The sequence below is a fragment of the Anabrus simplex genome, chromosome 1, assembly GCF_040414725.1.
Source record: "Anabrus simplex isolate iqAnaSimp1 chromosome 1, ASM4041472v1, whole genome shotgun sequence".
Lineage (NCBI taxonomy): Eukaryota > Metazoa > Arthropoda > Insecta > Orthoptera > Tettigoniidae > Anabrus > Anabrus simplex.
The window spans coordinates 941,361,028-941,386,677 of NC_090265.1; the positions used below are offsets into that span (position 1 = coordinate 941,361,028).

Genomic DNA, 25,650 nt, shown 5'->3' on the forward strand with positions numbered 1-25,650 from the left:
GCAATCCATTTGCTTCTGAATACCGAGTGCTTGAAGGGTTTGTGTAAAGAATTCTACACTCGATTTCACCTTAGCTCTGGTATCAGAAATTATTTCTAGACCAGCTTCTACAATTTGATTTAAGCTATGTGCAGAACAAGGCACATGCCACCGTTTACACAACTGCACCGCTTTTACCAAATTTGATGCATTGTCTGTAGTAGAAGAAACGAACTTCCTGTTATTTCCCCATGTTGCTGTGAAGTTCTTCAATTCTTTGGTACTGTTTTCTGCTGTATCTCTGTCAACAAATTTGCAAGAAAACAATAAATACAACATAAGAAAACAACTTTCATCAATGAAATGGCCAGTCACCACCAAGTAATTTTCATTCTTGAGAGAAGTCCACCCGTTGGTAGTTACTAATCTTAGTGAGGGTCAGCGATCAGGGAGCTTTAGCTGAGTCTACTATTGCTTCCGCTTACTTGTGTCAGGCTCTTCACTTTCATCTTTCCTATCCAACTTTTGGTCAACTTTTGCTTTCTTCTGACACTGAGAGTATTAGGTTTGCAAAGCCTTTGGAGTCTTCCATTTTCACACCTTTCATGGTCCTTCCCCTTCTTTTGTCGATATCTTCATTTTTGAAGGGTCCGTCTTCTTTGTCTTAGATTGTTAAGAAAGGACGGTTACCACGCTGTGCTTCCTCTTACAACAGCATTCACCACCACCACCGCACTCTTGTATCTTATTCTTTTACTCCGCCCAGTTCAATGGCTAAATGGTTAGCGTGCTGGCCTCTGGTCACAGGAGTCCCGGGTTCGATTTCTGACACAGGGGCTGGGTGTTTGTGCTGTCTTCATCATTTCATCCTTATCACGACACACAGGTCGCCTATGGGCGTCGAATCAAAAGACCTGCATCTGGCGAGTCGAACTTGTCCTCGGACACTCCCGGCATTAAGAGCCATACGCCATTTCTTTCTATCAACCTTGTATTTTTTTTAAAAAAAAGAAAGGCAAATTGCCTAGTTTCCAGGCTCTTATCATTATTACTGTATTTTTGGGTCTAAAGTGGAGAAAAAGAAATGTTCACTTATTTGACGCACACTTCGAACATCCATCACGCAGCTCTGGATGAGTTTTCAAATAAAGATGTCAACTACTGAAGTAGCAGCCTTTCTATCGGGAACGCGGGCATTCCAAATACAGGGCAATGTGCTGTTATTAGCCAGTAGCAAATACTACTGCATTATTTCAATGAGAGAATCAGCCCAGAAGTGACTAGTGAGGCACTATTCCAATCTGGTACAAACATATTTTACGCATGTTTCGGGTACAGGACAAGCATTTCCTGTAATTTCAAAATTGTTTGTTAGCCCACAGTGAGTAAGTATTTGAGTAATACTGCATCATATAAACTCGCGGTGATCAGTTACACCGAAATATACGGGAATAGGTATAAAGTTTCCGCAAGTAGAGGAGGATCGGCTTAAATACACGATTTTATTATGCAATGTTGGATATGCTGTTTCTCATGAAATGCTGTATTTTAAAGAACAAGAAATAGCCGCTGCACATGGAATCAAGTCTCTTGGATTTGCAGGTTAGCTGCTACTGGATGATTAATTTTATGAATTTGCAGGTTAGCTGCTACTGGATGATTAATTTTATGAAGGGAAATGGACTTTTTCTTCGAAGAAGAACATAATGCCAAAAAATGTTGAATGATTTCAACTAAATAGTAATTGATTTTCATCGCTTTGTGATTGAGAAGGGTAAAGTGAATGAATATTTGATCTCCCAAATAGGAACCGCAGGCCGACAACAATTAGTTTCCATATGCCACAAAGTTGAACAATCGATAAGAAAGGGACATAGAGTGTTATCGTACATGCTACCGGAAGTGAAAAGCAATGATATACTGCAAACGGCAATGCTTGCTGTAACAGCTGAAGGCAGAAAGCTTGCACCGTACGTTGTTCTAGGCCGGCCCCGCGGTGAAGGGGTAGCGTGCCTGCTCTTACGCGGAGGCCCTGGGTTCGATTCCCGCGCAGGTCAGGGATTTTTACCTGCATCTGAGGGCTGGTTTGAGGTCCACTCAGCCTACGTGATTACAATTGAGGAGCTATCTGACGGTGAGATAGCGGCCCCGTGCTGACCACACGACACCTCATAATCTGTAAGCCATCATCGGGCTGAGCGGCGGTTGCTTGGTAGGCCATAGTCCTTAAGGGCTGATGCACCATGGGGTTTGGTTACATTGTTCTAAAAAATAAACAATGCCTAAAGTAAAATTTCTGCGAGGGATTCACTTTTGAATGCAAGAAGGAAGAAGGGGGGTGTGGGGGTGGGGATGGACATGTCACTTGTATAAGATTGGATATGAACGGTTTGGGGAAATCTAGCAGAGTCCCTCCTTTGATGCCCGGCCCTTTCTTGTGTTGGACAGTTGTTTTTCTTGCCGGTATTGAGCCCTTATTGAAGTGCTCATTTAATTAATCAGTCACTTATTCAAATGTACAGAGAATATTTCATTTTTATTAAACTAGTGACTGGCAGGGAACGTCTACATTCAGCAGCACATGTTGCAATTTTTGCAGGGAGCTTGGAGCTCGGGTTTGTTTGCTCGCCAGCTAAGTTTAGAAGGAGGAATTTTGACGTAACGTAGAAAAAGCAGAACAAGGGAACAAAAGAACTCCAATGAACATTTCGGAGGCCCAGCGAGAGGCTATACGAGCTGCAAACACACATTTGAAGTAAGCGTCAGGTACGCGATGTGTTGAGTCAATGAAATGATAGAGCCAGTGTCAATATGGCTAGGCACTGGTCTATGGAAGTGAAGGCCCCGATCGAGGATACAACGGCGTCTTAGAGGACGAATGAATAAAAACGATGACCGCGTGGGCTAGCGACCCTATTATTCGGTGAGATTCTGTGCAGGTAACATCGTGAGTAGTAGTTTTCATTTACGCGAGTGATCGTGTGGGGACTTGTAAATTTTGTTGGAAGACGCTCAGTCTGCATTTAATCTATTCAAGTTTTCAAATACTGGGATAATGGCATTTAACTTTAGATTTCCAGAATCGATTTTTGAATGCATAGTAGCCTGCCTGTGTAAATAGTTTCCCGAGGACATAAACTTTACGATTTCCACTCCAGCTTTTAAATGGGAAATATGTAACCTAGTTACAGGATTAGATAAGACTTGTTCCACGAATGAATGGGAACTGGTTTCATGGTCAGTGGAAATTACCCCGGCTGTAATATTCTAGTAACTGGCTGGTTTAATCTTGACCTAGTTTCTATATCGTGAACGAGGGGATGTTTTAGACGACATCCAGAAGTAGAGACGGAAAATACGACATCACTTTTCGACAAAAGAATGGAGATCAAATGAGTGACTCAAGTCATTTTTTAAGGCATCATCATCGATATGGCTGGCTAAAACACGATGGGGGCCAGCTGTCCTGAAAGGCTGGCGGCGATAAGTCAACGAAATAGACGAGTACAGAATTTTCAATGTAATTGTGTGAGTGTGAACGTGTGTTAATGTTGCAAAAAGGGATGGGTTAGTTTTAATATTTAATGACAGTAAATTTTGTTTAGTTTGGAAGGACAGTGTCCTATTTAATGTAAATGTTAGGAAGCTTATTAATATAAATATAATAGTAAAGTGAATGTGGACCATTTGCATAAGGTCGCAGCTTGCTTTCTTATAGTGTATTCTGATTTATTTAGCTGAGTGGTTAGCGTCATTTCTTTTACGAGTAAATTTCTTGTTTTAGCCTCATATATATTTTTGATTTGTTTTGCTTTGTTGTTTGAGACACAGTGTACGTCTCGGGGCTTAAATGTAAATAAGAATTCAAATTAAAGTCAGGAAAGACTAGATTGAAGTATTATTAATGGGAGCTCAAAGTGTATGGAAACATGCTGTCACGTTTTCTGGGATTTATTGCATGATGTGTGAATGAGTGTGTGTGAGACGGTGGAGTTTGGTTCAGCAAATGTTGATAGTGTCATCTTCACGACTATTTTTTATATCAAGTTTGTAAATTAGTAATTGATTCACAAGTTCCGCGAACGCGGTTTCGTATTTCAAATTTCAAATGTTAGAATAAATTTACTGTAAAATTTATTATTATTTTATTATTATCATCGATGCAAGTTTCTCGAGTTGTAGGATAGAGATATTTCAGTAACTTTCCGTTGTTCAGATATGATCGATTGTCAATGCCGCAATTTCTTAGTTTCAATTTATCATATTCATTACCGAGTTGGCCACTTTATTATTCATGTTTAACTTTGAGCACGAGTGCTTTGATTTGTGACCGGCGCGGTCTTGTTTCTTTTCATGTGAACGTATGTTAGACGACGTCATTTTATATACTTTTCCAGATTCACTAACTTTAAGACACGAGATATCATTTAGTGTGATTTTGAGTAAGAGGACGCGTTCCTCATCTGAAAAGCCTGCATTTTTCTTGATTGTGTGACTTGCCTCGGGTAGACTGTTGAGCAGAGTGTGTGAAGGGTTGGACCTGTGGTTTTGATGTTTGCTGCATTATTTTGGGAGACGTGAATCTCTGCTTTGAGTCATTCCGCTGTGTGTTGGCGAGGGTGATATGTTTGTCTACCGAGGAGAGTTTTATTTGAGTGGCCTACACTTCATGAATTTTTTTTTTTGTCCATGTCACTATATGTTAATGTTGATGAATTTTTATCGCGGCGTTTAGTTTGGATTTTCTTTCAGGATATAACCGCTCTGAGGAATATTTTGTGTCAAGTAATCTTTTTCAGGATAAAACGTTGAATTGTGTGTTGAAAGTTAAAGCCTACTCTGTTTTTTTTTTTGGTCATGTAATTTATTTCAGGAACCTGCGTTGAATAGGAAGTGTTTCTTAAAGTGTAATTTGTTTCCTTATATATTCCATCGAGGCTTTGAGTGAATGAAAGTTGCGTGAATGCCACATGCTTTTCTTGGTGAGCCCTGGAAAATATGACATGTTTTTGTTTCTTTGAATGTGTATATTTGCCATTTACGTGATTTTGATTTTGTGCTATTCTGATCCACATTGTTTGTTGTGCTCATGAGGTTGCTCATGATTCGATGTGTATATATTTGTGTGTAGGATGTTTCACCACTCAGTGTGTTATATTTTGTACAGTTTGATTAGTTTTTGTCTCCCCTTTTTGCGCAATTTTAAATCACGTCTTTTCTTAAGGTTAGGGATCTCCACTGCAATGTCAAGTGCGAAGGAAAGGGGAACGTACTCATCTACAGTTCAAAGTGTTAACAAAAAGTACAGCCAGAAGCATGGTGCGAGCATGCAAGCCCAAGGTGTAAAATTAATGAAACTTCAAGATTTGATTTGATATGTTAAGTATTTGTGTCGACATACATTGTACGTATATTTTTGATTCTCAAGATGGCTTTATCAAGCCGAAGGAAAAACTGAATCGTGTAAAAATTTGGATCATTTGAGACTTTTTGCTTTTTTTTTTCTTCGTTTTTTCTTCTTCATACTTTCTTGTTTATTTTAATAAACAGATTTCCTCCAAAAACTGACGCCATGCCTCGCTTTGCTTTGTTAGTAGTTTTTAGTTGACCTCACCATGTCCATATTTAGTTATATGTTCCCCATCAAATCCAGGGTGTATGTAATGTTAGGGCAATTTTTTAAATCATAGTTTGAACTGAGCACCCCTGGGAGCGGTTCACTAGTGTGGGGCAAATTACCTTGATGGTAGAAACGGGGACAGTATGTCATAATCACAATATTAAAAAGAGAGAGGTTCCACCTATTCAATACAATGATAAATTGTTGTACAAACTTATGTCGCAACATGTTTAATTTGGTTTGGGACCGGTTTTGACACATTTATGTCATCATCAGCCAATAGAAAAAACATGGCAAGAAGTATACAATTATATTTAAAAAAAAAAAAAAAAACACAGTAAAGGATAACTGTAACACATATAACACTTTCATGAAGAAGTGAACAATTGAAGTTCAAGTAGTTTTTACACTCTTGCTGTGAATGTTAAAAGAACTGAAGGATACAAGTGAAACGTAACACTTTTCTATGAGGATAAATTTTTGTAGAGATCATAAGCAGTGCGACGTTCTTGAGCACTCTTGCTGCAAGCTTCGAAGTCAATATATTAGATCTTGAGGTTAAAAAGGATCTTGAAGGATGCAGCATAATTTACAATTGTTGCTAGCCAAGGAATACCCTTGCTGCTAGGTAACGAATAACATGATTTTGTTTTTGGTACTTCTAAAGGTGGATAGTGATATATATATAAAAACTCATAGAGTATATTGTAGGATATAAACTTATCAGTATTGATATGGATTCATGATATCTATAGAAAAAGGAAAATAAGTTAGGAAAAAAAAAAAAACAGGAAAAAATGGTAAGATAAGTAATACTATGAGGCTCACCTTATTTAGCTTGCCATGAAGTATAAGAGGAAGTAAGAACAGAAATTGAGCACAGGTATGGGAAAGTGTTATATGTGTTACAGTTATCCTTTTATGTGTTTTCTTGTGTGTTGATAATTGTGTACTTCTTGCCATGTTTTTTCTATCGGCTGATGATGGCAGAAATGTGTGTCGAAACCGGTCTCAAACCAAATTAAACATGTTGGGACATAACTTTGTACAACAGTTTATCATTGTATTGAATAGGTGGAACACCTCTCTTTTTAACATTGTGATTCTCAGTTCAATACAGATCAATTATGAAGTTTAAAACTTTAAATAACAGTATGTCATTGTTATAATATTATTAGTTCATGTTTATTTCACTTCAGGTCGTACTGTCAGCTTGTAAAGGGAAGAATATTTTCCAGTATTGGTACTTCAAACCCACGTGTCAAACTTACCTGATGTACCCTATTTGACTTTTCAGAAAAATCTCATGCCGGAATTTTGCGCCAGATGACGATAACAGAAAGTGAGTTGAACCAATTGTGTTTAAACAGTAGAACCTCGATTATACATTCCCGGAAACTACGTTTTCCTGTATTCTCCGTTCAAATTATGTGGTCCCGCGAGCATCCCAATTAAATCACATTGTAAAAATCCCGTATTATCCGTTCCTCGAAGAAACGATTTCCCGGATCAACCGTCCAGAAATTTCAGTCCCATCAATGCTAAATCCTTGATCACGCGTTTTTCAAGAAACTGTATTTCACGAAAGGACGGCTACGGCATACTTACGGATCTTGGTGTTAACGTCCCGTCATTGCGATAATTAGAGGAAGTACCTACTGTACTGGAAATGCGATCGGCGGTGGATTTGTATAAGGGACCATCTTAGCATCGCAGTCAGGTGGTATTGTTTAGAGAATCCTCGGAAATCATAAAGCAGAGAGTGGCCACAACAATTGGAAGGCGACAGAACGTGTTTCGACAGCTCTATTTGAAGATGGAACGAGTTTCGTCAAATGTTCGTACTTGCAAAACGTCTACATTATACTTTTTTCAATTGTATCGCCGAACAGGTTTCCGGCACTTCCCTCAGGGCATTGTATAGTCACTGGGCTTTCAGGCAGAAATCGCAACTGCTCCTTCTTAACACAAATTTAGTATTTTAATATCATCGTTTACGATTACGTTATCGAGACCAGAACAGATGTTGCACCTTACATACATAGAGCCATGGGAAGTTTTGGGATTGCCTATTACTGTTTTTGTCCTAATATAGGACTGGGAATTTCATGTTTTTGTGTTAAAATGTTATAAAAATTGCAGTAGTTTTATTTGCGCACGTTACATTAAAAACTTTTCTAGCATTTCGCACTCGTACCGACTTGTACAGCGAGCGCACTTTCCAGCTGAGCTCAAGGTCACGAATAAGCATAATTTCTGTTTTGATGATATTTTTTCTCTTTCCTATTTGATTGTGATTAGTGATGGGCAGAACTGAATATAATGTATTTGAGAATTTTAGAGAATCAATATTTACATTCGAAACCATATTCTCGAATTCAACATAACCTTTAAAATTTTATGTACTGTAGGCCTAATTTATGCGGAACACGATTTCCATCAACTGCCTACCATTACCGGTAACCAAATTAAAATGGAAGATTAAAAAAAAAGGGATTTCGCCATTATGTTGGGCGCTTTTGTATCTAATGTGCTTTATTTTATTAGATTAGAGAATTAAAAACTACTTGTGGCCGAATCAACATCTATATCATGTTGCTTGGCTTGGCGTTACCGGTATTAGATTTTTCGAAGTTTGGCTGATCAAAGTTGCTGAATTAAAAGAAGTTTTGACAATAAACTTACGAAGTTTCTCCAGTAAAACTGAATGTAAAGTTTCGAGATTTTTAAGTCGCGTACCGATAGTTAATGTTTCAAGCCAGTCCTGCGGTCTAACTTGTCTGCCTCTCACCTGGAGTGCACGGGTTCGATTCCCGGCGAGGTCATGCAATTTTACCTGCATATGAGAGTTTATTCCAGGTTCAATCATTCTACGATTACCTTTAATTGAGGAACTATCGAATGGTGAGATGGGGACCTTGGTCTAGAGAGCCAGGAATAACGGCCGAGAGGATTTGTCACATTGACCATGTGTAACCTCGTAATCTGCAGGCTTTCATGATGAGCAGCGGTCGCTTGGTAGGGAGAAGGTCCATTGGGACTGTAGTTTGGTTTGGTTTGGTTTTGGAGTGTTTATAAGATTATAATAATACATATTTCATTTTTGTGAAATTTAGCCAAATTGTTGATGGTTCATTTGTTCCCGGATTTTCCGTTTTCCCGTGTTGTACGATTTTTTTTCATGGTCCCTCCAAAAACAGACAATTGAGGTTCCACTGTACTATTTCTGATGAATCTTTTAAATGTAAATGATTTATAAATAATTTTTAAATATCTGAATTCCTTGAATAGTTTACGCATCCAAAGTTTTTGCCTGTATTTTTTGTCAAAGCGTGTTAATTGCGCGAGAAAATACAGTATATTCTTCCCATATTTCCAGTTCTTTTCCATCATCTGTCTCATAATGAGAATGGATTCTACTGTTGATCTTCCACTTCTGAATCCAAATTATTGCTCTTGTAACTGATTTTCCACCTTTCCTCTAATTCTTCTTTCCAATATACTTTCCATTATCTTGGCAACATGGAAGAGGATGGTGATTCCTCAGTATTTTTTGCACATCTTCTGATGCCCTTTCTTGAATATTGGTATTATAACCCCCTTTTCCGAATCCTTGGGCATTTTTTCTCGCTCTACACACACTTGAGTATTCTATATGTCCATTGGAGTCCCACTGGTCCTGCAGCCTTGACCATTTCTATGGCTACTTCATCTATTCCATATATATACTACTAGTTAGTAAAGTAGCAACTAAAATGTTTTAAATATAATCATAATAAATGTTACACACCTTGTATTGGAAAGGTTAAACCGGATAGGCTGTGATCCACTAGGGGCTGGCTGGACTGGAACAAGTGTGGAAGACGATGTAGACATAATACTGGAACTTCTATTGGTAACACATCCATTGATTGAAGCGTTTGAAGAACGATGATGATGACTGCCTGAAGATGATGGGGAAAAGGTGGATAATCTTGGCTACAAAACATAACAGAACAAGCAGTTAAAGGTGGAAGACTGTCAGTTTAAAGAAACACACAAAAGAGCACACTGTTTCAAATCAATTTTCCAATAACTTATGCTGTAGTCACACCAATCAAAGGCAGAGGAGCTGTTTAATATGAAAAAAAAAAAGAAAAAAAAAAAGAATAAGATAATACCAAGATGATTTCTGCAGAAATCCACTACATGTCATGCATGACTGGTATAATTTTCAGATTCTTCTATAATGCATTCAAGGTGAAAGAATGAAGTGATATGGTGATATTAGTTTACTGTTTATACAGGGTCCATATTTTATAGCCGTACAACAGCATCACTTAAGCTATGGAAAACTGCTGCATTGAGACTCATCCACTGGCCCATAAAATAAGTACCAAGTCTGTGCACTTGTCAGCGCCAATGATAGCTGTTTCTGGTGAAACTAAGAGATTAAAAGTTTACCTGTCATTAAAGAAGATGCACAAGTGACAACCTTAAGTTCTTAAACAGGTTTTCCACCTCCTGAGATGTACCGTATTTACTCGCGTGTTAGACCCCCCTTTTTTTTCCACATTTACAGCCAAGAAAAGTAGGGTGGGGGTAGGGGCAATATGTGATAACCTCAAATTTTGTGCAGTGAACACATGACTTCTAGGCTATAAAGAGCTATAAATTGTACACGTTAACATTCAACACTCTTCTTTAACAAACCTACGAATATACTCTGAGTTTTACTGGCTATTTTTGTTGGAAGGCAGTATTTCTAAATTCAAAAAGAATAAAAGTATGAACACATGACTTTTAGGCCTATATAAATTTAATACAGTCAGTTTTAGTTACTCTTATATCACGTCATTCGTTTCATCTCATTAACTCCTCTGATGTGGCTGATGTCAGGAAGGGCATGCAGTCGTAAAAGCTCGCGATGAAAATTCGTCCCAATTCACACTCCACCCCGTAGAGAAAAGGGATAAGGGTATCGTATTATGTAATATTAACACAAAAGAACATAATGGCAGTAATTTGTGTCTGTCAGTTAAGCAGTAGGCCTAGCACACAGTAAACCTGATCAGCTCATTTGAATTATCATCTTGTGCCGCTAACTACCATGCTACCGGCGTGTTGTCATTTCATATGAAGGCACCTCACAGCCATCGTGAGTATTCAAGATCCTGTCTTTTGCAACTTAAAAAGTTTTGTTCCCGACTATAGAGTCCAAACTGTAAGAATCTATTCACAAATGGTTTCTGGAGATGGTCTCTGTTATTTCCAGTTGGTGTATGTGTAGCAGAAGACACCATTTCTGAATAAAGCCATGCTGTAAAACGCGTGCCAACCCACCACCTGAAAACTAGCGTATGTTACGAATTGTACTTCCAAATGTAACGCATAGTGATTGGAAGCATTCTTTGGATAACTGCGGCTATTGAAAGCCACACCTGTATTTCTAAGTATATTTCATGCTTGTTCTCTACATTTATCACATCAGGATTTACCTAAACAGCTGTAATTGAGATAAGAGAGACCGCATTGTTTAGGTTATGTATGCTACTAAGTACTCGGCTAGTGTCGAAGTTCCATGGTGGAAAGAATAAAAATAAATACCAGGAAAGCTTGACACATTTATGGATATCTACAGGTGTGGCAGTAATGCATTTTATTATCATAATGTTAAATTTCGCATGTTCGTTGCCTCCATATTTTTTTTTATTAACATACAGTATGTTCTGTTTGGCATCTCCAAAAATCATAAAAGTCGTTTGCGGACGTAAAATCAATACCATTATTATTATTATTATTATTTAGGTACGTTGGCGAGTAAAACAGTCGTTATGATTGGATTGTTTTTACTGCGCTTTAAACCTACTTCTCTCAAGAGATTACGTAGGCTATATTGGCCCAAGTTGGGAGATATTAAATGATCACTTTGTTAATGATCTCGCCTGCATATTAATAGAAACAACCGTGAATATTTCTTAAGTAAATTAAACTTGTTTCTTCATCCCGAGGTGATGCAGCACCCAATGGAGGGGAGCTGCATGTACCATTTTTACCACATATCAACTTTCCTGCCATTCTTAAATCTCTGCCAATACAGTACCGGGAATTGAACTCAAGCCCCCCGAGAACAGCAGCTAACTGTGCTAAACATTACACTGGCGGACATTCTTAACTACAAAAACCAGACATATAGCATGACTGATGGATGTTTTAATTGCGTAGGTCGGACACGAAACTATTCATCTATTTGTATGACGTCGTCAGAGCTGCAGTAGGCCTACACTATGGAAGCGGCATTTCTTAACTAAGAAACACAGATGTACCGCATGACTGTAATGCGTGTTTTCATTGCTTGGGTCATATGTACAAAACTATTCACAAATATGTGTGATGTCATCGAAGCTACAGTAAGCTTGTACCTGCTTTGAAGCGGAATTGTTTCCTCTGACAAATTATGGTTGGGGGAGTCTTGTATGCAAGATTTATTTTTTTCATTTTCTTTGTCCCAAAGAGCCGGGGGGGACTAATATGCGAGGGGGTGTAATACACAAGTAAATACGGTAGTTAATTGCAGGTACCCTGTGAATCTCAGTCTGCGAGACGTTCAACATAACTTGTCAAATATTCTACTGCAGTTCTTCTCTTGTGTGGGGGTCATTAGCGCACACTTTTTCTTTCAATGTTCCCCACATGTAACAATCATAGGATTTAAATTGGGGAATCTGCAAGAACAGATCTAGTGCAGAATTTCTGCACTACCAGATTACTTATCACACTCTTACTTGGAAGATGGACACCAGGCAATCCATGACTGAACTGGAAGTGGCACTCCCTGACAGCTGAATAATTTGCACAGCATGCCTCAATGAAAACGTGTTATATTAAAAATATTCATATGGAAAATACACTGCCAAAATAAAAGTAATATCACTACAGGACAAGGACATTAAATTCTTGTCGAAGTCAATAAGTGAACTATTTATCAGTGTCACGCATTAAAATATCATCACCCAAGCTCAGTAGCTGGCAACATGCTGTAGATAACTGATACTATGGCTGGACATGGTGAGGTCGTCTGTATGGTTAGCGTTACAACTACCCTGCACAACTTTGGAAGACACTGTATTTTACTTCTTCAGAATAGTATGTTTGTACAATTATATTTCCAGACTTGGGAGTTACAATTTTAACATGTTAGAATGCAAGTTGGTTAAAAATTCAATGAAAGTACTTCATCTCACCATTCTTATTTCAAAGTGTATTCACAACATTAAGAAGTGACAGTATGTTTGCTACTTACTCTTGAAGGACCAGGAGGTGTCAACCCTGCTCTGTAACAGTATGTAGGATAACTGGAACTAATCTGCTTAAGTGGGAGACCAGGAAGACCCGCTTCTCGGTGCAACATCGTAGCCGATTCTGTTAAACCTCGATTCAAAAGGTGTTGATGGATCAATTGATACAACTGTCGGTCGTTATACTGTATTCGGGTCTGTGCAACCACGTTAGCCTGTAAAATATATGAAATTCCAGATTTAAATCTTGCAGGGTAAATACATTGCCAAAATAAAAGTAATAACACTAGAGGGCAAGGACATAAAATTCTTGTCAAGGTCAATATGTGACACTATTTATCACTCAAGCTCAGTACATTGATAGATTGGAAAGATAAATTAAAATACCTACACTATTATACACCAAGACATTTAAAATAAAATACTTGCAAACTTTGTTTAAGTTTCAAGTCATATAATCAATAAAATTGGTGTGAATTGTTCATTAAAATTCTCTCTTTGCCTTTCTTTATTAATCACAATGAGAAAGGATGTGACAGGACAGAGTTCATAGGTTAAGATAACAAATGAAAATCATGTGGCAATGAGAAGAGAATGCATGATGTTTTCAAGACAATGACCAAACAAAGATGGGAAAATACGATTCCATTTTATATGCATTTTTTAAAGGTATCCTTAACAAGGGATCCGCATTAAATCTGATATAACAACAGTTCCCTGAAACAACAAAGCGATTTCTCTCCAATTCAATTCTATTTAAAGACTATATTGAATATATCTCAATCATATTATATGTAACAAGCTTTAACAGCTTCATTTCTGATTTTTAAAAATACCCATATTAATTATACAAGCAAGTAGCGAATATTAAGGAATATATACAGGGTCCACCAGTAAAATGTATAGGGTCAACCGGGGTAATTCTGGGACAAAAATGAAAACTTTCAAATTCTAGGGCACTAAATCTCAAAGTAGAAAGTTGGCATGATGTTAAATTAATGTAATTTGGTACTTACAGTTCATTTCCAAGAAGAAATTTTATTAAAATCTTATAACTGTTTAGTAATTCCACAAAAACTATGTCCCAAAATTACCCCATGGTTTGGGGCAATGTTGGGACAAGCATGGGGCAAAAGAGGGACACAGTGATAATTCAATGAGAAAGCTTGTTTGACAGATACTGAGGCAATAGTGGGATAGAGTGTATTCATATTATGTGACTGATAAAAAAAAAAAAAAAAAAAAAAAGAATAATTAGCCCAATATTATGCTGTTTTTCGTTAGTTAAAAAACAGATTTCTTAACTGGTAAAAATTACTTGATACTTAAAGCAAGAATAATCACTTTTATTTCCCACCAAAATACATAACATTTGGGATAAGAAATTACCACTGTCCATACATATTACCCAATTAAAATTTTGGTAAATTTTTTTATCAAATACTTCTGAAATAAGCAAAAACATCACTCGATACACATTATCAGTGTTAAACGCCACAGGGTACCTAATAAAATATATGTTTGGGAAAAAGAATAGGCTACTATTACAGTCTACAATATGTCAAAGTAGCCTAATCCAATGACCTAGGTTCTATATGTTTTCTCCATTACATCTATGGACTCTGAAAATTTATAACAAACAAATTTAGGTTGTGGCAGTTTCTTTATAATATTCACATGGCTAATTAAAGTCTTGCCTGAATACCATATTTTGTTTGTCCACACACTTTTAGACACATCACTTCAGCATCATTATCATCAATTACATTTTGTATAACACACACATACCTGTATTCACTGATTTTTGCTTCCTGGCTACTTCAAATTTAACCAAAACAAAATCTGACTGGTGTAAATCTAAAATACCTAATTTTGCACCTGATGTCTCCTTTTCACTGATTAAGTTACAGCTGTCTTCAGAATCACTCTTTACGGAACAAAAACTATTTATTGTGTGGTTTTCTTTTTACATAATTTTTTTTTTCTATTTGCTTTACGTCGCACCGACACAGATATGTCTTATCGCGATGATGGGATAGGGAAGGCCTAGGAAGTGGAAGGAAGCGGGCGTGGCCTTAATTAAGGTACAGCCCCGGCATTTGCCTGGTGTGAAAATGGGAAACCACGGAAAACCATCTTCAGGGCTGCCGACAGTGGGGCTCGAACCAACTATCTCCCGATTACTGGATACTGGCCGCACTTAAGAGACTGCAGCTATCGAGCTCGGTTTTAAATTTTGATTACACATGTAGTACTGTCTTTAGTTAAACATATGGTTACATGAGATGTTCAAAATGTGTACTTGTTGGGTGCCAGACACATAGTAGAACAACGAGTGGTTGCTGTAACTACGTCCGTCAATGTTTCAATGGGGATTTCTGCACATGCCGCTGTAACCTCCTGGCGAAGGGCCTCCAGCGTGCATAGCTTACGCCGATAGACTTGATTTTTCACAACAAAAAAATAAACCACCAAACCCCACGGCACTTAACACCCTGGAAAGGGCGTTGGCCTGCCCAGCGACCGCTGCTCAGCCCGAAGGCCTGCAGATTACCAGGGGCCGTGCGGTCAGCACGTGGATCCTCTCAGCCGTTATTCTGGGCTTTCAAGACTAGGGCCGCCATCTCACCATCAGATAGCTCCTCAATTCTAATCATGTAGGCTGAGCGGACTTCGAATCAGCCCTCAGGTCAAGAGAAAAATCCCTGACCTGGCCGGGAATCAAACCCGGGACCTCCGGGTGAGAGGCAGGCAAGCAACCCCTACACCATGGGGCCGGCCTTGACTTTTCACAGTTCCCCACAAGTAGAAGTCCATAGGGGTAAGATCTGGCGACCATCGGGGGAACTCAATGGGCCCTCGTTGTCCAATCCAATGTCCTGGCAGATTGTCATCCAGGAAAGCTCGTACTGCTACATGGTAGTGTGGTGGCGCCCCGTCCTGTTGGTAGAAGACTTCATCATCGGCTCCATAAAGTGCACGTACAGCTGGTAAAATTAGTGTGCGTAACATTTCCAAGTACACTGCTCCAGTGACAGTACCATCAAAGAAAAAGGGTCCTAGTAACACCCTCGACGACAGTCAACACCAGACATTAACCCCTGGTAGATTGACCGCCTTGTTCACATGAACATAAGGATTTTTCGGAGCTCAGTAGGCACTGTTAAGTCGATTCACTGTTCTGTTAAGTTTAAACTGGGCTTCATCAGACCACACTAATTTCGTCAGTAACCGTGGGATGTAAACTTTCCACTTAGCTGTTTTCAAAATTCGTCGTACACTTGTACTGCTAATCCGCACTTCCCATGCACATTGCGTAGCAGACTTCTGTGGAGATTTAGTAAAACTTTCAACACGTGAGCTGACGAAGCAGGACTGGTAGCTGTGCGCGTTCTTCCCAATCTTCCTTTGTGAATATCACAAATCGTTCCATGCGTCTCAAACTTCCCAGTAATGCATTTAATTGTAAGGCGTGTTGGGGGTTGTGTTTCAAACTCCCTCCTCCACTGACATTGCACTTCACTTGGTAGCTGTGCTAGGTACCAACTGATGAGCCCAACCTAGCACATGAGGGCGAAATGCTGGCAACCAGGAATGAGTTAGCTGAAAAATTTATAATGTTCAATAACGGACCATTTATATTGGTATTATAGTAGGTAGGAGGTCATAATGTTCTGGCTGATCCGTGTAATTTATAAATCACCAGCTAGAATAAATCACACAATAATTCAGATACAAAAATTACATTGATAGATTGGGAAAACAAATTAAAAAACTATTACACACAGGACATTTAAAATAAAATACAGTGGAACCTTGATTCTCCATTTTTGGAGGGACCATTAAAATAAAACATACAACACGGGAAAGCAGAAAATCCGGGAATGAATGAAAACCATCAACAATTTGGCTAAACATCACAAAAATGAAATATGTATAATTATAATCTTACAACACTCCTAACCCAAACCAAAGTACTTTCCCAATGGGCCTTTGCCTGCCAAGCAACCGCTGCTCAGCTTGAAGGCCTGCAGATTACAAGGTGACGCATGGTCAGTGTGACGAATCCTCCTCCTCATCATCATCATCATCCTAAACCATCTCCAGTTTCCAGGGTGTGGTATATGAGCCTTCTCCATCTCATCTTGTCCTTGTACCATTCTTCCTCCACCAACTTGTCATAATCATGACCTCTCAGCAGTACATCGCTCTTAAGTAAATCTATCCATTTCCTTCGTGGCCTTCCCACGGGTCGTCTTCCTTCTACCTTTCTGTCAAATTCCTTCTTTGCAGTTCTGTTTACTGGCATCCTCTTCATGTGACCAAACCACTTCAGTCTTGATATCTGAACCTTATTGAGGAGAGAATCATCTATTCCTACTTCTTCTCTAATTTTCTCATTCCTAATCTTGTCTTTCCTGGTTTTCTGGATCATAGTGCGTAGGAATTTCATTTCAGCTGCCTGAAGTTTGGAATTATCTCTATTGGTCAGTGTTGTGGTTTCGAGACTGTATGTAAGAATTGGTGTATAATAGGACTTGTACAATGTCATTTTTGTTTTCATGGGTAATTGCAAATATAAGGTCTGTAGTTGACCTTCCTGGTCTGAAACCATACTGCTCTTCTTCCAAAATTGGTTCAACAATATCTCTGATTCTGGTCTCTATTATTTTTTCCAATATTTTCAGGACATGAGACAGTAGTGTGATACCACGGTAATTAGTACATTTTCGTCGGCTTCCTTTCTTGAACAGAGGTACAATGATGCCCATCTTCCAGTCCTCAGTAATAGTATTTTCCTCCCATATCTTGTTGAGCAGTCTATAGAGCCATTGGATTCCTGGAACTCCCGCTGCTTTCAGCATATCTGCACTTAGTTCATCTATGCCCACTGCGTTTCCTTTCTTCATGCTCTTGAGCGCATTTTCAACCTCAAGCCATGTAATTGGTGGTTCAGTTGTGGTTCCTCGACTTGGCTCTCCTCTATCCGTTGTTATGTTTTCTGTATCTCCATTCAGCAGCTTTTCGAAATAGATCTAGAGTTCTTGTTTAATTTCTCCCTCTTCTTGTGCCAAGAGTTCCATCATCACGTTCTATTGCTTTTATGGTCTCTTGATCCCTTCGCTTGTTTTTCACTACTCTGTATAGCAATTTCATATTTCCTCTACTGTCCTCTTCCAGTTTGTCTGCAAACTCATTCCATTTCTTCTCTTTTTCTTCCCTTACAATGTTCTTTACAGCAAGTTTCTTGTTCCTGTATACTCCTTGAAGTCTTTGTATTTCTTGTTCATTTCGTTCTTGTCCCTGTTTTTGTTTTTCCTTGTCCAGTGCCTTCTTTATTTGGTTTCTTTCTTTCACCGCTGTTTTCACTCTATCATTCCACTATGGTGTCTCCTTTTTTCTTTTGATAGAACTTGTAACTCCACATAGGTTTTTGGCTTCTCCCACAAAGGTGTCTTTGAAGGCCTTCCATTTTTCATTAACGCTGGTTACTTCACACTTCGGCAAACTCTGTTGAATCCTTAGTTTGTATTCCTTTATTTGGACTTCTTGCAACTTCCAAGTTTTAACCCTTGGTTTTTTCATAATAAGTTTCTGCGTTTCATTTGCCTTATGTTTGAAGTCTGTCCATGCTTTCACTAGGGATGACCTTTACATCTGTGATGTACCTGCCACCATCTTTATTTGTGATTACGTAGTCATGTGACGAATCCTCTCGCCCGTTATTCCTGGCTCTCTAGACCGGGGTCGCCAGTTCACCATCAGATAGCTCCTCAATTAAAGGTAATCATGCAGACTTGAGTGGACCTGAAACCAGCGCTTATATCCAGGTGAAAATGCCTGACCTGGCCAGGAATCGAACCCGGGCCATCCGGATGAGAGGCAGGCATGTTAGACCGCAAAACCGTCATCTAACATTAATTACCGGTACGCGAGTTCAAAATCTCGATACTTTATGTAGCGGGAGGTACACCTCTATGTCGCACATTTAAATCTCGCATCCTAAAGAACGCCTCTACAGGAACAGTGAACTTGAAACTGGACCAACTTATAAATTTTCTCTGAAGATGGCACCACTAAAATTTTGTTATAGTGAAGTTTCCAGTACTGTTGGAATTTCAACTCATTTTGTTTTCCATTTATCAAGAAGTTGGAGCATTCTCTCATAGATGTCACTGCTAGAAAACTATGATCATGCACCCTGGTGTGAAGTGAAAGAATCTTTTTGAAGAAATTTTGTATTCATAATTTTTTTTTCTTACTAAATTTTGCTTATTCATCTTTGGGTTGGCAATATTTATCTTTTCTTTCCGCCAGTTTTGAATTTAGCCAATCAAGAATTTCTGTAATTTATTTTCAACCAATCCCGTATTTCTCCTTTGATATTGAGTGTAAACTTTTCATCCACCAATAAAATTGTGAGGGTGTGGCTGTTTTATTTGTGAAAGGTCTCGAACTTTCCCCGAGGGTTTATAAACTGCAGATTTTCCCGTCTCTTGGCCATTTTTCATCGTCATCTAAGTGTGTGTGTCAAGCAGGGGGTGGGAGGTGCCTCTTTCATCAGGTTGCAGTTCTCCGACAAGGTATGGCCACTTAACATCTTCACTTTTGCTAGCTCAGCCGTTTAACCCAAGGGAAAGGTATGAAACTTTAACTTTGTAACCAACTTCCTTTAGGTGTAATTCTCCGTTCGGCTAATGTAAAATTTCATAAATCTTTAACTGGGGATAGAGAGTGATATATCCTCTTGAGTTCCCCTTCATCTTGGTTTGAGGTACTGCATTTGTTTCTGCAATGTACTGAAGTTATCTCCATGCGCACAACCTCAGTAGTTTGGGATTAGCCCTTGATTCGTTGGCCAAGTGCCCTATACGTTTTTAAATTTTTTGGGGGGAGCTCAATCTTTGACTCCATTCCAGTTGTACTCGGGCCGTTTATTGAAGCTGTTCTTTTTCACTATGGGCCCGTAGGTTGGGCACTAGATACCTCTGTATAATAAGATGGCTATTTGTAAATAGTGCCTTGTAAGGCCAGTGATTATTAGATTTTCATATTGTGTTGCCTGGAATAGGCTTGAGAACTGTAAAATTGCCTCTGGGAGGCCTGACATTGCAATTTTGGGAGCAAGTGCTCCAGATATTAGGGGATTTCTGCCCTCTGTGTAAAACTGTCATCTTTTATAAAGTTGAGCCGAGAGCTCAGATAATGTAAAGCGAGGGGCTGGAAGCCCTGGTTACTAATCCGTCACTAAAGTTTGGTTTTTTTTTTGCTTTGTCTGAACCTTGTCATGGTACCTGATATATCATTGTTTTCTCACTAAGTGAAAAGTTGTTAAAGTTTTGTTACTTTTCAAAAAATATAACCTTTTGCTAAAATTTTTAATTAACTTTGACTTTGTAGTTAGACCCATTTATCCTGGCACCTTCTTTCACCTCTGCTGGTCCACGGGTAACCCCGTAACACTTTATATTCAGTTTTACAGGGGAAACTTCGTCAGTTTCCCATGATAACTTCTTCCAGTTCAGCAACTTTGATTTTTGATTAGCCAAACTCTTCGAAAATCTAATAACCCCAAGCCATACGACAATCGACCACAAGTAGTTCTTAATTCTCTCATCAAATAAAATAAAGCACATTAGAGACAAAATCCCTTCTCTTCTTAATCTTCCATTGTAATTTGGTCTCTGGTTCGTAATCAGTTTCTGGAAATCTTGTAAACTTACCCAGGGTGTCCACCAAATCCAGATTTTGAATTTCCCTGACATTTCCCTGTTTTCCAGACATAAAAACAATTTTTTCCCTGACACACAATGACAAAAAAATTAAATTATAATAGGTTTCCAGGTATGGCCATAATATTAAAATACATTTTGAAACCTTAACATGCAAAAAATAAATGAGTAATTAATGTACATATTAAATTTCAAAACTTGCAAGTTTAATTTAGTCCAATTTAATTCACTTCAAGATTTTAAAAAGTTATTACCGTTACTGCTTCAGTGAAGAAATTTCTTCATCTATAGCGAGCAACGACTGTCGAGCTTCTGCCATCACCTTCCGCTTCTTTTCTTCTAATTCTTTCAGCAACAAAGTGGCCTTTCTCTTATTTTTTTTTGCAAAGAATCTTCTGCTTCCAATGCTTCACGTTTCTCCTTTAGATTTTGAATGTACAAAGCATGCGCACTCCTTGCAGCATGGAGCATGTTCTTATTAATGGAGACCCTTTCAATTCCACCAAGGTTTGAGATAGCATCATATACTCTTCTTTGTGCTACAAGGGATTCTTGTAGCATGTTCTCTACAATAATTTCTTTATTCAGAGAAAAACCACATTCAAGTGAAGCATTTCCATGAAACAATATTAGTATCATTTTGAGAAATGAAGCTAACTTTTCTGTGTTCAAATTTACTGTTGGCAAGGCAGTACGGAGCCAAAAGTGATCTAATCTCCCGTTTTTAGAAGACAAAGAATTCATTACTTCTTTGAAAGTATCATTCTCACACACAGAAGTGAACTCCCTTTGTATATGATCAGCTTCATTACCCGAGATCCATTTGTTTTCAACAAAGACATTTAAAGCTACCCTTAGCCGTTTGCTGCTTAGAGGTTGCTTGGCTACACTTGGATCAAAACAAGAAATTCCTTTAGTCAGTTTATATGCCAGTGGTGACCGTTCCAGTGTCTTCTTGCACAAAGCTACCATTCCTCTTAGACAATCTGTGCGAAACACTAATATATCTCTATCATTTAATCCAGGAGTGCCACGAAGTGCTGCTCTAGCAGCATAACCTATGTCAATTTTAGATGCAGGCAGAAGATTTTCTTTACTGTCTAAATTAATTTTGAGGACATTTCCTGAAGACTGCAGTGACTCAGACTTAACAAACCTTGTCATGACATTTTTCATTGTTGCAATGAGAGATTCATACAGGAGTGGTGCAAATGGAAGATCTGTCTGAAACTGTTTTAGGAATGGTTCCAAATCTCCAACAAGAGATAATAAAAATGACAACTTGGCCTTAAGTAGCTTATCTTTAACTGAAGTTGATACTATTTTGAAGCTGTTACAGTTTGGGGTTTTCTTGTCTGTGTTTGTTCCTTCCACATATTTGTCAACATTAGGTAGAATATCTATAGCACGTTCAATGACTTTCGAATTTTCAAGCCATCTTATAGCACAATATTTCAAAGGAAATACGTTTGAACCTGAATAATGTGTATAATCAGCACGTCTTGCAGGAACGTAGCAAAACAAGAAGTGAAGAGCACGAAGAAACTCGGCAATATTCCACTGGGTTTCTTTTACTGCTATTTTATATGAATTGTGCACAGTATGTAAGCCACAAGATCCAATGTTCACCAAAATAGGAGCATCTGGATCATCACTTAATAAATTACCAATATCCTGAAGGAACTTTTTATTAACATTTGGACCATCCATTGAAATTTGTAAGAGTTTTTTTAGATTGAGTCCCTGCAGTGCTTGCACAAAAACATTTAACAAATCTGAGGAGGTAGAGTGACCAAGAAACACGGAATCAAAATAAGAAGTGCATACTTCATTGGTATCAGGATTGAAACCACGAACTACAAGATCCATTTGGCCCATCTGAGAAACTTTATTCAGTGACTCGTCAAAACCAACGGTGAAATGTGTGCACTTATGACACATCTCAAGAACTTGCTTATGAAAATAGGGGGCCAAACCATGAGTGATTGTATATGCAATTTTTGTTCTGTGCAGTTGAACTTTTGAAGCTATTTCAGAGTCTGGAAACATTACTGGGAACAAACGTACACTAGCTTCACTGGAACGTAAAGAATGGTGTTGCATGACCGTATGCATGCACCATATAATCTCAGCTTTGGTTACTTGCTCTCTTGAAAGATAATTCTGTAGACATCTCGTCTCTGGTGAACCTTCTTTAATGGAAGAAGAAGAAGAAGAAGAAGAATAAGAAGAATAAGAAGAAGAAGAAGTAGAAGAAGAAGAAGAAGAAGAAACAGCAGCAATGGAGTCATATGTGATAGAGTTCGTTGTGGTAGCTGTGGCAGGCAGAGGACAATTTGTGTTTGGGGCCAGGGTATTATCTACTGAGTTTAAGTCATTTTTTACTTCACTATTCGAATGTTCTTTTTTAAAATAACTTGAAAGGGATGATGAGAACTGGCTGAAGTTGAGACTACTGGCATGCTTCTTTCCTACCATGTGACTTTTTAATGCCTGCCTCCCCATGTTGCTAACAGAAAATGATGTTTTACATATTATGCAATATGCTGAAAATTTGTCCTGAGGCATGGGTTTCAACCACGTTCTGAAAGTATCATCAAGCAACCACCTTTCATTAAACGAAGTTTTCCTTGGCTTTGATGAAGACATTGTTAGCTGAAAAAAGTAAATATATTGTAAAAAAAAAAAAATAGTCCTATACTCCGCACAACTTTCTTGTAAACTGACAGTTCGCAAAACAAGTGAGCACTGCCTTACCTATGCTGCCAGCACTCTACTGCTTCGATAACAGTTGATGCACTCGTAAAATGTAATACCCTACTATGAAAATCACACGCAAATCACAAGTGAAAACAAATTCTCAAAACTTCCTAACAATATCATACACTAAAACAAGAATAGGTACATTATTATAAAGTGTAAAAGAAATAAATTATTCGCGGCTAATGACCGGCATAAGAAGGAGGTTATGGCTCATCAATACCACGGTGTCAATTTTTGCCGAGTCACATTCTTGCCGCTTGTCTTGCACGAACTATACAGGGGTATGGTACACAGATGAACAATATGGTAACCAACACACAGATGTAAATACACTGACTGACAGAGCAAATGCAACACCAAGAAGGAGTGGTTCGAAAGGGATGAAACTTGGGGAAAAAACAGAGACCGCACGGACAAATAATTGATGTTTATTTCAAACCGATATGCAGGTTACACAATGCGCACGGTATCGACTCAGTAGGATGTAGGACCACCGCGAGCGGCGATGCACGCAGAAACACGTCGAGGTACAGAGTCAATAAGAGTGCGGATGGTGTCCTGAGGGATGGTTCTCCATTCTCTGTCAACCATTTGCCACAGTTGGTCGTCCGTACGAGGCTGGGGCAGAGTTTGCAAACGGCGTCCAATGAGATCCCACATGCGTTCGATTGGTGAGAGATCCGGAGAGTACGCTGGCCACGGAAGCATCTGTACACCTCGTAGAGCCTGTTGGGAGATGCGAGCAGTGTGTGGGCGGGCATTATCCTGCTGAAACAGAGCATTGGGCAGCCCCTGAAGGTACGGGAGTGCCACCGGCCGCAGCACATGCTGCACGTAGCGGTGGGCATTTAACGTGCCTTGAATACGCACTAGAGGTGACGTGGAATCATACGCAATAGCGCCCCAAACCATGATGCTGCGTTGTCTAGCGGTAGGGCGCTCCACAGTTACTGCCAGATTTGACCTTTCTCCACGCCGACGCCACACTCGTCTGCGGTGACTATCACTGACAGAACAGAAGCGTGACTCATCGGAGAACACGACGTTCCGCCATTCCCTCATCCAAGTCGCTCTAGCCCGGCACCATGCCAGGCATGCACGTCTATGATGTGGAGTCAATGGTAGTCTTCTGAGCGGACACCGGGAGTGCAGGCCTCCTTCAACCAATCGACGGGAAATTGTTCTGGTCGATATTGGAACAGCCAGGGTGTCTTGCACATGCTGAAGAATGGCGGTTGACGTAGCGTGCGGGGCTGCCACCGCTTGGCGGCAGATGCGCCGATCCTCGCGTGCTTACGTCACTCGGGCTGCGCCTGGACCCCTCGCACGTGCCACATGTCCCTGCGCCAACCATCTTCGCCACAGGCGCTGCACCGTGGACACATCCCTATGGGTATCGGCTGCGATTTGACGAAGCGACCAACCTGCCCTTCTCAGCCCGATCACCATACCCCTCGTAAAGTCGTATGTCTGCTGGAAATGCCTCCGTTGACGGCGGCCGGGCATTCTTAGCTATACACGTGTCCTGTGGCACACGACAACACGTTCTACAATGACTGTCGGCTGAGAAATCACGGTACGAAGTGGGCCATTCGCCAACGCCGTGTCCCATTTATCGTTCGCTACGTGCGCAGCACAGCGGCGCATTTCACATCATGAGCATACGTCAGTGACGTCAGTCTATCCTGCAATTAGCATAAAGTTCTGACCACTCCTTCTTGGTGTTGCATTTGCTCTGTCAGTCAGTGTAAAATTACAACTACATTGAACACTATTAAACCTATATACCACACACGCCGAGTTAGGTAACTTAACCACGTGGTGATGTAGGCAATACAGTTGGCAGACAGGTTTCAAGATTGCGCTCAACCGATATAAATCGATATGAATGGTGGTTTGGGATTGACTGGATAAAGAACGAATACATACAAATATACTTCACAAACTCAAAATCTCCTAACCAACAAACAACCTTCATCTTACAGTGTGATGTCACTGTATTTTAAATCTTGTTCTCTATTCACAAAATTACACGTGATATTACAAGCTACTAGTCGTGCTTGAAAACTACCGAACCCCTCTCACGAAAGTTAGGTTAGAAACTCAACATGGCGCGGCCCACGGTGTTACCTACATCAGCGCATTTCATCATAAAAATAATAATAATAATCATGAACACTCGAATGAGTATTAAGTTTAAGTGAATTTCGCACTTTCCTGCATTCAGTCAGTGTTTGTTGTCTTGTTTTTACATTTTATGAGGTAGTGACTATGGCAC

The 25,650-nt window shown here is 39.3% G+C and overlaps 1 protein-coding gene across 3 annotated transcripts in view; it reads right to left on the minus strand.

Moving 5' to 3' along the window:
• The window catches only part of mahj (LisH and WD40 domain-containing protein mahjong), a 460,349-nt gene that overhangs the window by 96,897 nt on the left and 337,802 nt on the right, over nucleotides 1-25,650 (minus strand). For all 3 annotated transcript variants that reach the window (XM_067136681.2, XM_067136682.2, XM_067136683.2), the window contains 2 exons: nucleotides 12,882-13,091; nucleotides 9,390-9,577 (listed from right to left, as the gene is read on the minus strand). In XM_067136681.2, the coding sequence (XP_066992782.2) occupies nucleotides 9,390-9,577; nucleotides 12,882-13,091 (398 nt within the window). The remainder of the gene's footprint in view (nucleotides 1-9,389; nucleotides 9,578-12,881; nucleotides 13,092-25,650) is intronic.